Genomic DNA, 14935 nt, shown 5'->3' with positions numbered 1-14935 from the left:
TATCGTGGTTGGTCAGTCCTTGCATCCATAGCTCTATCTATGAATTTGAGAGTTGTTAACATTTCTTCGACCCTGTCCCTCAGATTTTTACCGATACAGGGGGGGACCTCTATTTGTTATCGTTTTGACAGCTGATTGCCGCTTTAAGCTTTTTGTAAGGTAATTCGTAGATAGACTAACAAAACTCGTCTAATCTTAGGCTGTTTCAATCAGCAATGTAACTTAACTTTCAGACATTCAAACACACGGCTTTTACGTAAGATTAGGCATAGTCTACTGTCTCAAGAGCATATTCAGTGGTCATTGCATGGTATAGGGTTATCTGTCCCCTCGAGCGCTGTCTAGCTTGCTGAAACGCGCTCTTGGGACTGTAGGGGCTTTCTCATCGTTTCACACAGTGGTCCGCACCCAAAAGGTGCAGCCCATTCAATTCCACTCCCATTCAAACACAAATATCCTTATCTTAGTATTCTAACAATATGAAAATGACTTGTGCATACGTCATATTTAGCTTAAAAGGTTGGTCCAGATGACCTCAGAGTACACAATGAATGAGTCCAATAGATATTTGAATAACTGAACTTCAATTTATAAGGGAACCTGCTGAAAACGAATATAGTCCTGATGCAAAAATCGACCTCAAAACTTCAAAGAATTACATTTTCATATCAGCCAACATTGATGTTTTACAAATAACCCAGGATTTTACAAAAAATACCATGTATTTAATCCAACCCCTATTGGCTGAAAGTAAAGTCGCTCAGTTGTGTTGATTTGTGTTGATGAGTGTTGCTGAGCAACCTGCATTTGCACAAACAGTGGAGGTGACACAGTGACTTAATTGTTTGTTCAAACTCGGGGGGGGAGTCATCCTTGTTCTGGGTATTTGCCATCATTTGCCATCAAAAGGGACTTTCTCTGAGTTAGGCTATGACAGGGCCCTGAAAGAGAAAATGTTGCAATATGCATTGTTCTTCATTTTGAAAGGGTATTTTGTTATCTTTAGCCGCAGGTTTATAAAAATTGGCCTACAATCGAAAACGGAAATCATATCTTAAACCGCTCATAAAATAATTTGTACTCAAATTACAGGTCTTGACACCCTTAAGGTAAACCCTTTGCAGGTGCCTTTATGATTTATGAGACCAACCATTCTGCTGGATAAGGCTATGTGGAACAAGAAGCTCTCAGTATCAGTGCAGAATTAGACGTTCATCCACGTTCTCCAAACGGCAAATTTCGATGTGTTTTTGTTGCTCCTGATGCTCTATATTGTTTCATTAAAATTCCAGTAAAATTGAGGTTAAGTTTAGGCACTCATTCCGGATGGTTAAGGTAAGGGTTAAAACATTAGGTTTAGGCACTCTTTCCAAATGGTTAAGTGTGAGTGTGCCATCTTGCACAGGTCGATTTAGTCTATTCCCTGCAGACGCGTTCATAACACCTAGGTTAAAATAACAAAACCAAATGTGAAACAACTATATTAATATGGGGAGAGGTCAAAACACACATGAACCATTCAAGGACATTTAGCAAGCGAGCTGTTTTTAGCTCATTTGTCATGGGAGATAAACATTGGGTTATTTTACCTTGTCAACCAATTTAAAGATGCATTTTGGCCACCAACTGGACCTCCATCATCTTTTTTAACTAGGCAAGTCAGCTAAGAACAAATTCTAAATTTCAATAAAAGCGGGTTTACTGCCTTGTGGGATAGAGCAACAGATTTTTACCTTGTCAGCTCAGGGATTTGATCTTAGCAACCTTTGAGTTACTAGTCAAATGCGCTAACCACAAGGCTACCTGCGCCCCTTTCAATCACCCATGTGGGTATATGCTCGTAAAAACCAGGGAGTAGATGTGAGAGGCGGGACTTGGAGCGTGTCAAGTGTCTAAAATAGAACCAAGTTCTATTCCGAATTCTATTTTAGCACCTGGCTACGAAGACGCCCGTTGACACGCACAAGCAGTTTGGATTAAATGACTGAATAACATGTATGTGTACATTTATTTTGCAAAGCTCGCACACACAACTTGGGCAGTCTGGTCAGCATGTACTGGTTATTAAGGTAAAAATAACAAAGGTAAAAATAACAAACCAGTGTCCACGACTAGGAGTGCAACAAGCTCTCACAGTCTCATGTCAGATTTTGACATTCATCCATGTTTCTCAAACACCAAATTTTAAATGTCAAATGTCGAAGTGTTTGGCTTCTTCTCTGAATCGTTCCAGGGTTACGTTTAGGCATTAACTCTGAATGACCATGGTAAGGGTTTGGGATAGGTTTAAAACAAATATCAAAAACAACTGTCTATTTCTGGATTCAAACATGTAACCAGAGGCAGATGCTTGCATGCATCCACCATACCTACTTGACACTGTTGACCGTAGTGTCTGGTTTCCATTTCATCTCACAATGTCCTTTAAACATGACATCGAATACTGAGTATCATGGGTAACCTGCCTGGGGATCAATAACCCAACCTTCTGAACCAGAGTCATGGGATAGCGCCCTTCCACCACCCCTGCCCACTTGATGGTAATCGCACTCATTTGCTGCCCCTAGTGGCAAGTTTTGAAGGCATTTCCTAACGTATAACGCAAACATCTAGCAACCCAACGATGGCTAGTTCGAATCTCAGGACAATTTTAAAATGTTCTCTAATTAGCAACTTTTCAACTACTTACAACTTTTTTTAATCTACTTTGCAACTACTTAGCCTGTTAGCTAACCCTACCCCTAACCTTAACCCTTTTAGCTAACCCTTCCCCTATAACCCTAAACTTAACCCTTTAATCTAACTCCTAAACAAACCTAACTTTAACCCTAACCCCTAGCCTAGCTAACATTAGCCAGCGAGCGAATTCTTAACATATCATACATTTTGAAAATTCATAACATTTTGTATGTTGTGAAAATTCGTAACATATAATAGGAATTGCAATTCATAACATATCATATGAAATGGGTGATGGACATCCACAAATGAATGCATACCATATAAAACAAAACATATACTAAATGGGGTGTCTCTGATTTATGTACAGAATAATACGAAATGCTCTGAGACCAGGTTGCCTCAGAATATGGAATATTCTTCCAATTTCGACTTCAATCTATTCAACACAATCATTCATTGATTCATACATGGATAATGAATTAATGTAGGCCTATCATGCTTTCATCATAACATGCAGGTTTAGAACCCAGTAAACAAGTGATTCATTTATGTAAACTGTTGTATGTCTAAAATAAATTAGACAATAAATTCCGAGTGAAACAAATGGGTGATTTTATCCATTTCAATTAAAATGTTAGATATTATAAATCAATGTGGCAACTACTAAACATATTACTTAGATATGCACATCAACTGTATAAATAACTTAATAGCTCGCAACTTAAAATTGTAAACTGTTCATTGAACCTCGGAATAGGCCTAACGTAGGCTATAAAGTTTAAGGACATACAGTATATGATTTAATAGACGAGTGCAAAAAATTATCCGGCATAGTTTTCAAACCCAGGGTCATATGATGCTCCAAACGTTTTACCATTTGTTATTGGAACTCTCCGGTTCGTGGTGGTCAGATTTTTTTTTTTTCATTTCTTCTTTTTTCCACTTCATCCGCCGGTTCTGGAACCAGATTTTAATATGTCTCTCCGTCAGGTTGAGTGTGGTGGCCAGTTCATATCTGCGAGGCCTGGAGATATACTTGTTAAAGAGGAACTCCTTCTCCAGCTCCAATAACTGAGCCCGGCTGTACGCGGTGCGGCTCCGCTTGTGTTGGTCTGTGTTCTCGGAATGACCACCTTTAAAAAAGACTATACAAGGTTACAAGGAGTGTGGCTATTTTTTTTTGATGCCTTGTGAAACCTTTGCTCTGCTCCCTCATCTCTCATTTAATTTCACCTGTCAGACACAAAATCGATTCAAAACATAAGTGTAGGCCTAATAAAAATCAATAGAGAACAATTTCACAATTATGACATGGAGATAAAATAAATATTGTAATAATGAAGTAGCCCCAAAGTAGCCTGCTCACCTGGGAGTGATTGATACGAGTGAACTCTGGAGCTCCTCATCCAGGAGAATGACAAGTGTCCCAGGGACTCTCCCCCCACTACTGGGCTGTCTCCTGGATGGTAGTCGTCCGGTACACGACCCTGGCCTGTCAGGTATTCCTGGTCCTGGTCCTGGGTCTGACCAGGGCTCGAATGCTGACAGAGAGGTAGATCGTAGGGCAGTAAAGTCTCCTTACTCTGGTGTTCGACAGAGGCACAAGCGGGAATGGGGATCCGTACCTGCTCGGTGTCGCCGCTGTAGCGGCAGGAGGGCGGGTTATAGTCATACTCCTCACGTAACGGCAGTTGGAAGCGCCCACCATCATAAATACCCGAGGTATCCATTACTGAGCAAATTTCCCCAGCGATAATGTTTAGGACGTTTATGTATGTCCCTGCTATATCCTTCAAGTGAGGCCACAACCTGGAGTGCACTTATGAGTGCATACCTGACCCTAGTCACGTGACTGACACTAAACGAATAACTGGGCTATCGGCCAGTAGGGGCTATTAAATGACGGTGTTTGGAGGTCCAAAACATTTCTGGGTTGGGATTGTTGTATAGTTCTTAAAAGAGCCATCCCATTTATGGTTCTTCAGAGATCCTAAAATGGTTCCCCTATCACTCTCAATAACCTTATCTGGTTCCAACTTGCAACTTTATTTTTAAGAATGTACTTACATATGTTCCCAGTTGTTCCATAAATGGCGCTGGTGTTATTTTATCAGCTAAGCCAGTCATGGTGAATGACAGCTTTACATACGTATTTACAAAGGAAATAAATCAAACACCCCTTTGAGTACGAAAGGTGGATGAAGTAGCCCTACATTTCATGCAACAAGTCATAGTGAACTTATGCAATTGAATACGGTTCTGTAAGACTACATCTAGGCCTCCAAGAATCTGTTCTTGTCGAATAAATGTTTATAATGTGAATATATTATTCAATTTAGTAAATATCAAGCATGTCTGATTTAGGTATAATCTTTTGTAGTTGTTCAAAATGTGCACATTTTTACCAAACAAATAGGCTAAAAGGTTTCGTGTTTCAGGTTAAAACAAACATGTAAGTTAACATGGCTGTAAGGCCGGTAAGTTTCATGTTGGGACTTTTAAGTTTGTGATTCATTCCCCTCTGGAAATAACAGGTTACATTTAGCATCAGCGCAAACCTTGGTAAATCTGCCTGCTTTAGGGTTTTAGGCCTTGTTTGCATATTTCCCAGGGTGCCTTACAAGATAATATTTGAGTTACAAGTACCACCCATGACTGTTGTTTGCTAGTTACAGAGAGATGAGCGTTGAATTCATTCATTTTTAATTCAGTGGCTATCACTAAAGGATATGTTTTCTTGTTAAATTAATGTTAAATAAAGGAAATTAATGGTCCGAAGTGATGATGTTGCCATGAAAATTAAGTTCTTCATGAGAATACATATTTCATAAGGCTTTATTTTGAGGAATCTAGTTTTACCCAAATACAGTGGGCTGAATCCCAGAGTGGGGACATCCAGCGTTCGGGAATATTTCTTCACCTTAATGACTGCCAGGGTTGAGAAAAAGGAGACATGAGACTCCCTTAAAGATATAAACTGAAGCAACCATTTCAGTAGCGGGTGCAATAAATCCATGTAACAAATTTGAATATTTTTTTTATAATGTTATATATATTTCAGTAGCATAGGATTAAGTAATCAATCAATGTGCATGAAAAAACAAAGATATTGAAACAAATAATTCTAAATATCAACCTGCATGCTGGGAAATACAGGTAACTGCCCCAAAAAAAGGAAACACCAACATAAAGCCACCACGAGCCAGAACAGCTTCACTGCACCTTGGCATAGATTCTACAAGTGTATGGAACTCTATCGGAGGGATGCGACATCATTCTTCCATGAGGACTTCCATAATTTGGTGTTTTGTTCAGCCAGGTCACGTCCATCCCTGTCCGAGAATGTCTGGAGAGGGCGTGGAAACTGGCCACTAGGGGCAACAGTGAGCGCTGTTAACTTCAAGTAAGTTTTGGTTTTGCTAGGGAGTTGACAGGGATGGCAGATAACAATAAGCATTCCAAAGTTTGAGTCCAGCGATAGAAACTTGTTTTTTTCTATATGTTTTTAAGTCTATCCCAAACCTTAACCCTTACCTTAACCATTCAGAGTTAATGCCTAACCTTAACCTTAAACACTTTGAATATTGATATTTGAGAAACATGGATGAACGTCTAATTCTGACGTGAGACTGTGAGAGCTGGTAGGTTTTGTTGATGATGGTGGAAAAATCTGTCTCAAGCGCGCTCCAAAATCTCTTATAAGTGTTGAATTGGGTTGAGAGCTGATGACTGAGACAGCCATGGCATATGATTTACATCGTTTTCATTCTCATTAAATCAACCAGTGGCCACTCATGCCCTGTGGATGGGGGCATTGTCATCCGATAGGGGCATAGCCATGGTAGCCAAAATAATGGCCTGCTCAGCATTTCTATACATGACCCTAAGCATGATGGGATATTCATTGTTTCATTAACTTAGGAACCACACCTGTATAGAAGCACCTGCTTTTATTATACTTTGTATCCGTTATTTACTCAAGTGATTCCATTATTTTGGCAGTTACCTGTATGGTAATGATGGATGCAATTTTGGTTCAACTCTGGTTATTAACACCAACACTGGGGTTATTTTACACCACTGTGTGTTAATTTAACTCTTTACAGTGTTAATGTAACTACTGATTCATCACTAGAAATGTTCAACTGAAAAATCAAGTAAACACTGGCCAATTTGCTGTGTGCTATGAAAGGGACACATCTACAGGCTTCCATACATTTCATGAACCTTTTAGAATTCATAAGAACCTCAGATGCCATGTCAAGAACCCCACACTTAACTCAAAGGTTCTTTATCAGTCAAGGAAAAGCAATTGAAGAACTTTTACTTTTGTCAGTGTAGGGTAGTGATTAGTAATAATGTCATACACACACACACACACACACACACAAAGAAATGTGCCATTATACAACTGAATATAACAATTGGCCTATAACATCTCTATTCTGGTGGTATAGTTATTCATAAGTCACTTGAGCTAAAGTACATCACTCTGTATCAAAATAAGGTGTTATCATTATTATGTTGCAGTGGTCTGCAATTTGGTCTTTCTGAAATGTATTTAATCGATATCATCATATTCAGTTCATTGTCCTCTGTTTTGTAGAGCTATATTAATTTATTCAGCCACTAAATGATAAGAAGCAACTCTAATCCAACAAATTAATGGACACTTTAGAAAAGGCACATTACGAAGAGCATGGCTAAAGTTACTGGCACATATTGTGTGGTGACCAGGAGACCACTAGATTAAGTCATCAATGACAGCATTGATGGGACACGTGTCCAGAATTCACAGTTTCATCACCATTTGAAACAAGCAAGCTCCTCACCGGACACTCCTGGCCCCTATAGGCTACGCAGGTGTAACGGATGTGAAACGGCTAGCTTAGTTAGCGGTTCGCGCTAAATAGCATTATAAAAAAGACATTGAAGTAGTGGTTCCCCTTGCTCTGCAAGGGCCGCGGTTTTTGTGGAGCGATAGGTAAACGAGGCTTCGTGTGTGACTGTTGTTGATGTGTGCAGAGGGTCCTTGGTTCGAGCCCGGGTATGGGCGAGGGGACGGTTTAAAGTTATACTGTTACATTGATGCTGTTGACCCGGATCACTGGTTGCTGCGGAAAAGGAGGAGGTCAAAAGGGGGGTGAGTGTAATGGATGTGAAACGGCTAGTCACTCGAAGGCCTTGGACTCAGAAGAGAAGGTTGTCAAATTTATCGAGTGCCATAATTTTACTTCAAATCAAAAATCCAAATTAATTCAAAGTTTACTTGCAGAGGTTTCCACGGGCAAAGAGAAAACGGTTTATCACTGTTTAGGATTTAGGCCAATATGCAATTTGTTTAAAGTCATGCCACAGGAATTTACACAACTGCTTCATGCTATTCCTTTTCGTTGACTGTCGTCAATAACTTGACTGGCTTACACGACTGTGATGGTGTTTTTGAGAGTTTCGTTTGTCTCCCCAGATAGTCTTGCCATGGCCTGAAGGTATAATAAACATGAGCTTCAGGCTATTATAGTGGACTGACAGTTCGAGGTCAGGGCCGTGAGTCTGAAAAGGGGGAGACTTTCCCAAAACTGCAGTTCCTTTGTTAATCAGTTTTAATGGGCCGGTGGTCTTTCACTCTCACACCTGCAAGGGCTGAACTCTAATTCGATTAATAGGAACTTCAATATATATTCATTAGGTGGCTTTCCCTCGATAATATATGATCGCCAGCGGGATGTGAAAAGAGACCATTTATTCCTGGTCTGAATGGACCTGCGTGGGACCAAAACTTCACCTGCTTCCCTTCTCAATTAGGAATGTATCCCAAACGTCGACTCAAACGAGTTAAATTAACCGTTAGATAATTTCCTATCGCCTTTCCTACGTAATCCTTCCATTTACAGCGTGCCCCTTCAATTTACCATAAACTGAAAGGTTCAAATAGTGCTTAATGAAACAGTGACCAAATCGTTCTCTCTCCCTCCGAGGAACCCTGTAGCTGTCTCTTCAAAGCCCCCAGAGTCTGCAGCCGTCGGGGGTCCACTGCTAAATGCGAGTCCCAAGGCAGGACAATCTAACCTGTCAAAGCCTTTGCCCAGTTCTATGTATCCTTGTTCTGTGGTTTCGAGGGAATTGCAGCATAATCAGCCAACGTGGGACTGAAACAGCAATTAAACTCCGTTTGGTCAAGCAACATAACATGGACGATAGAGGCCTAGCTAGTTTAAGATGAATGCACTAACTCTACATCGCTCTGGATAAGAGTGTCTCTTAAATGACAAAAATGGAAATGTCTATTATCCCGGGGATTAACAGGACATGGCGTTGTGGGCAGGATCAATTATAGGCCTAGTACTTTATGTAGCTACTGTTCAAATAAAGCCCAGATATCAATAATAACGTAATAATAATGGTGGTGTTAATAATAATAATAATTTTAAAATAATTAATAACGAATGTAGGTCTACTTAAATGGAAATATAACAAACATATTTATTTAGACTTTTGTTCAATTTCAGATGACCAAGTTTAAATGATATTAGGCTTAGGCCTGCCTACGCATTTGAGTCTGAGTTGAAATAGGTCAGTTTAGGTTACATGTTAGTTTTCTCTAATGCTTTATATCATAATTTGACATTTTTTAAATGTGTCTTATATTTTTATAATGGGAAGGGGTTGATGAGAATGTGTGTGAGTGAGTGAGTGAGTGAGTGAGTGAGTGAGTGAGTGAGTGAGAGTTGTTAAGTATAGAAAACAAGTGAACTCTCATTAAGTGCCAGTATAGTTCATGAACAGTGAATGAACTCTTTATCAACCTCCTCAGAGAGGGACACAACAACGTGGTTAACCCGAGTAGGAGCACCCCCCTGTGGGTTGAACACTGCATACCCTAGTCCAAGGAACATACTGACATTTTTTAACATTTTAAACCATCGATTCTTTATCTTCTTAAAATGAGTATAGATTACTAACCTTAAAGTTAAACACTTTGAATATTGATGTTTGAGAAACATGGATGAACTTCTAATTCTGACGTGAGACTGTGAGAGCTGGTAGGTTTTGTTGATGATGGTGGAAAAATCTGTCTCAAGCATTGGGTTGAGAGCTGATGACTGAGACAGCCATGGCATGTGATTTTCATTCTCATCAAACCAATCAGTGACCACTCATGCCCCGTGGATGGGGGCATTGTCATCCGATAGGGGCATATAGCCATGGTAGCCAAAATAATGGCCTGCTCAGCATTTTTATACATGACCCCAAGCATGATGTACAAAACAGTTCTTGACACAAGCCGGTGCACCTGGCACCTACAACCATACCCGTTCAAGGCTTAAAAATCCTTATTTAACCTGGCTCCTCCCTTTCACCTACACTGATTAAAGTGGATTTAAAATGTGACATCAATAAGGGATCATAGCTTTCACCTGGATTCACCTGGTCAGTCTATGAGATGAAAAGAGTAGGTGTTCTTAATGTTTTGTAAACTCAGTGTTTTCCATAATGGAGGAGGGTTTCCCAACTGGCAGCCCGTGGGTAGTTTTATTTGGCTTCACAAGTTTTCTGAGCAAAGAAATAGAACATAAAGACTAAAAATCAGCTCCAATCGATTTTAATTTGGGGAACCTGTTCCTAAGTATTCCCACGCTTAATAGACAGACGTGATCACATACAAATGTAAGCAATGGTTATGTTTTAATCAAACATTCTGTTTTGCGTTTCTTGCGGTCAATTTGCAGTCTACGCATTTGTAATTATGTTACCACGACCATCCACTCAAGAAAACAAATCAGCCCGCGACTGAATAGTTGATGATCCCTGTACTAGAGTATCTTCCTCGGGATGTAAGTTAAGGTTAACGTGGATGGAAATCTGTTACTGTTTATCTTAGCGTCTCTGGTCACCTGCCTGTGATGACGTCCAATATGCTCTTTGAAATGGTCTCGTGATAAAATGTGTGTAATTATTATATTAAATTAACATTTTAGTCAAAATACAGACTAAACATACATTTCTTGACAAATATATCAAACACAAAAGCTCTACTAATATGCTATGACGATAGCCTGTAAGGATTGCATCAAAGATCCACCATGCCAACCCTTAAAATAAAAATGTTTTGTCTGAGATACAACTCACCAATGTTTTATTAGAATAAATACAAATATACATATTATATACACATACTAGTCTACTATGTACATACAATTTCACGTGGAAAAATAAGAACTGAAACAGAGTGTATCAACGGCCATCATATTTACACTGATAAGAATGATATCAAGCATCGTATGACAACCACTGAGGAGGTACAACTTTGACGTTGGGTCGAACCCTGAAGGATTTAGCGTCACTGTTTTAAAAAAAATGTTTCAACAAATAAAAGATGTATTCACAGTTAACATAAAATGAACGTACGAATAGGCCTACATAATTTAACCAGGGGAAACCAAGGATATTTCCAGTACTTCTTCTCAGACTGAAAGTAGCATCTCATGGCCCGGAGGTCGTCTGGTGTTGCAGAATTCGTGATGAACCATGGTAGACTAAGTGCCAGTAGTGTAATGGAAGTCTGTGCAGTGACAGTCTGAGATGCCCTCAGATTGAGGAGATATGTTTCTCCTCTGACGCTGATGCAGGGGATAAAGATTCCTCGTCCTCAGACCTTGGGTAATCCATGTGACCGCTTGCGCACTTACAACCGTTGTGCGCGCTCCTCTGTGTGCCCTTGCCCTCCTTCTTGTGTTTCACCCTCCGGTTCTGGAACCAGATTTTCACCTGTTTCTCCGAGAGGTTCAGATAAGTTGCTATTTCAATTCTTCTGAGCCTGGAAAGATACATGTTGGAGGAGAACTCCCTCTCCAGTTCCAATAGTTGTGTGCTGGTGAAAGCCGTGCGCATTCTCTTGCCATTCTGGATGTGACTGCTCTCAGAGGCGCCTGATGGAGACAGGACAACAATTTAGCCAACCATTGTAGTTCTATTCCAAATTTCTAACACTGCAGTACATGTTTTATGCAATACATTGCATTGGTTTTACTGTGCGTAATTGGATATACTAAATAACTAACATACATGATGTAGTGGTTCAATTAAAATGTGTCGCTCTAATTTCAAAGGTTGAATTGACAGGTTGTTATATTGCAGATACAGGTGGTCAGAGAGCACATAGTCTTACCTATGGAGAGACAGTGGTAACTCATGGGGTCTGTGACGCTGTACATGGGCTTGTAGACAGGCGTGCAGACAGGGCGTGCAGACGGGTGCGCAAGTGGCGGAGACTGTTGGTGGTGTGATATCCTCTGACAATATTGGGGCTCCGCTCTCGGGAACTGACTCTTCAGCATCGAAATGCCGCTGCGTGGAGAGTGTAGGTGGGACGTGACGCAAAGCGGGCAGACGCAGAAAGTGCCGCTTTTCCTGGACGGGCACACTGGCGCGGTGACCGTCATCATGGTGGGCGAGTGCATACTGATGGGGAAGAGAAAGTCTTGTCGTGGATGCTCGTTAAGAGGTATGGGTCGCACCGTGTCCTTGATAATCAAAGAGTCCACATAAAATGACCTAGACATGGCTGCAGAACGATACGCGGTCAGTATTGATCCTTGCACAAGATGTTGGCCGTTTTGTCATCTGAAGCCCTCGGGATCTCGGAAGGTGCTTATGTTTGATAGTTAAACAAAAGGGACCCCGGAGAGGGCTGGCCCTAGCGTCACCCACGTGCGCACCCGGCTCAGTATGCTCTTCTGCAAAACCACGTGATGCCTCAGAGAACTTCCAATCAAAATTTCCACATTCGCTAATTTTACCACAAATGAAAAGCCATGTTAATAACAAGTCACGCAAAAACATAATGTGATTGAGCAAAGTTAGTTAGCAAAGTAATATTTATCTAGTATCATCAGCTGCCTTGGTGACGCGTGGGTGACCCATTTCGTTACACTCCCAATAACATATGCTAACCATGTGTATGTGACCAATACAATTTGATTTGATTTGAATAGTGCGCACTTCTGCAATGTTTCCCCAAAAATTGGCTGTAGGGCCTACACCTGTTCACGTTCGATTCAAAGGTGAACTTGACCGATAGGTTACATCTATTCATATAAGAGTAGGTCTATAGATAAAACTTAATTACAAACATCTGAAATAGCCTATTGGAGTTGAAAAGCCCCAACCACCATATCAACCTCTATCATCATATCAATCGTCAGTCTCTAAATACAGCTCTCAGCAAACTGAGATACAAAAAAAAACGCATTATCATCTAGAATGTTAGCAGTTGCCTTAGGGCTAAGGGTGAAATGCCCAAACGAATTATAATTCTGGTACTGTATAACCACAGACTTGATCGTCCATAACACTGTAGCAGGTTATTCGTTTTGATACAAAATTCCCATTATCGAGCAAATTATGCTTAGATATTTACTTTATAATTAACATAATTGTATTGCCCTATCCTTGTATATGGTGACAATAAGCGTACGTCTACTTTATATGTGAAAGTTTATTTGTGGAAATGCTATTTAAAGTTGTAAATCTCGTGACTAAACGGACTAATAATCATACACTGCATGCGTCCTTTTGGTAAAGATTTCGGGTCCAACGTTTAAGAATTATGAATGCCTGCAGTCTGGGTGGTGCCTATATAACAGTGATTAGGATTCAATTAGAAAGTGTTTGTTATGGTGGGTTTATGCCGGGTAAACAGGCAGCTATTTCAGAAATATGTTAATCCCTTATCTTGTGACAATAATTATCGAGTTTGATCTCCAGGCGGGTGAGTCACCAGTGGGTTTAACTTCTACTTTCATCTGCGGACAAACGCCTCGAACCTCCAGACAGAGCGCGCGCCCTTTGCGAGTTTTAATGGCGCAAACGTTACAGGCGCAAACATCCATTTAGCCTTTTGATCAAACAAATGGTAAGTAGGCCTACAAGCTACAATAGTTCAGTTTAAGGATTACAATACGGAGGTCAAACTGGACTGACTATAAACAGCACCACGTTGGCTGCACATTTTCCAATTGAACTATGTCTCCAAGATCATACACTTATATTTTTGTGGGGTTTATGTCTGTTTTGCTCTACGTGTAAATTAGCTTTATAGGGAAGGGAACATGGTCAATTCGTTGTCTGTGTTTTTCTGCTAATTTGGGGGAGCAACCAGTGGGTGACCAGTGCTGATACGAATTGGCATCTTTAAACGAATTAGAATATGACTTTAAGATGGAATAAATGACAGAAAACAAACACGTCTGTCACGCAGACTGTAATTGCTATAATAAAGTGAACACAGCGTAAGACACGAGAGGCGCTCTGGGTTGTTATTGTACGGAGAACGGTTTCAAATGAGAGAGTGAGAGTGATATATATATATATAAGAAATAAAGAAATAAAGAAATACAGAAAGAGAAGAAAGAAAGAGAGAGAGAGAGGGAACAAACCAGCCGGAATGATGTGTGGCGCGCGCCCTCATCACACCATCTTAGCTCCAATATTCTTTTTCCAGAATTGTGCAAGATAAAATGTCATTGTCTATTAAGTAATCCCACAAATGAGATCCTTTATGAGTCTATAATGAGCTCTAATTGCCACGACTAGTCGAGCCACGTGGAAGGGTTTAGCAGGCATTAAGCCGTTAGGTACAGAGCACAGGCTGTTACCTTGCCATTACTTTCATAATTCGAGGGGAAAATTAGTCCATTTAAGGGAAAAATCCTTTGATTCTTTTTATTCTGCTCGGGGTGACAGGACTACCTACAGCTTTGTCCGCTTCAGTTAAAAAGCGGGTGCAACAAATGGGACCGTTACCAAATTGCCCGCTTAAAAACGTCAGAGTGAAAAGAATGTCAGAAATCCACAAAGCTCCAAGAGCCCCACTGCAATGAGTTCCCTCTCCCATGTTGTGAGGAAACTATATACATAATCCAGCAGCCGTTATTGCAGACAGACCCATTCAAGTCATGTTGATGTGGCAATTAATCATGTACCCATTCAGTATAATGAAGATCAAATTAGTATTAATAAATCACACTTCAAGAATGAATATACACTGCTTAGTCCTACCTTTATTTTTATTTTATTTAACTAGGCAAGTCAGTTAAGAACAAATTCTTATTTTCAATGACGGCCTAGGAACAGTGGGTTAACTGCCTGTTCAGGGGCAGAACGACAGATTTGTACCTTGTCAGCTCGGGGATTTGAACTTGCAACCTTCCTACACATATTAGCCGTTGATATTTTCCTCTCAGTGGGAAGA

General features: G+C 40.3%; 2 protein-coding genes across 2 annotated transcripts; both read right to left on the bottom strand.

The window, feature by feature from the left end:
* Positions 1–3277: 3277 nt before the first annotated feature.
* LOC109897196 (pancreas/duodenum homeobox protein 1-like) lies at positions 3278–4506 on the bottom strand. The gene is made up of 2 exons (XM_020491751.2): positions 4049–4506; positions 3278–3815 (listed from the first exon to the last, which is right to left on the bottom strand). Exons 1-2 carry the CDS (start codon positions 4410–4412, stop codon positions 3553–3555), a joined length of 627 nt encoding a protein of 208 aa, XP_020347340.1. The 5' UTR covers positions 4413–4506; the 3' UTR covers positions 3278–3552.
* Positions 4507–10802: 6296 nt separating this feature from the next.
* LOC109897512 (GS homeobox 2-like) lies at positions 10803–12337 on the bottom strand. Its single transcript, XM_020492013.2, has 2 exons — positions 11852–12337; positions 10803–11612 (listed from the first exon to the last, which is right to left on the bottom strand). The coding sequence occupies exons 1-2, from the start codon at positions 12243–12245 to the stop codon at positions 11272–11274; spliced, it is 735 nt and encodes a 244-aa protein (XP_020347602.1). The 5' UTR covers positions 12246–12337; the 3' UTR covers positions 10803–11271.
* Between the last annotated feature and the right edge of the window lie 2598 nt (positions 12338–14935).

The sequence above is a fragment of the Oncorhynchus kisutch genome, linkage group LG10 (genome assembly GCF_002021735.2).
Source record: "Oncorhynchus kisutch isolate 150728-3 linkage group LG10, Okis_V2, whole genome shotgun sequence".
NCBI classification, from domain to species: Eukaryota; Metazoa; Chordata; class Actinopteri; order Salmoniformes; family Salmonidae; genus Oncorhynchus; species Oncorhynchus kisutch.
This window is presented reverse-complemented; position numbering and strand designations above follow the sequence as displayed.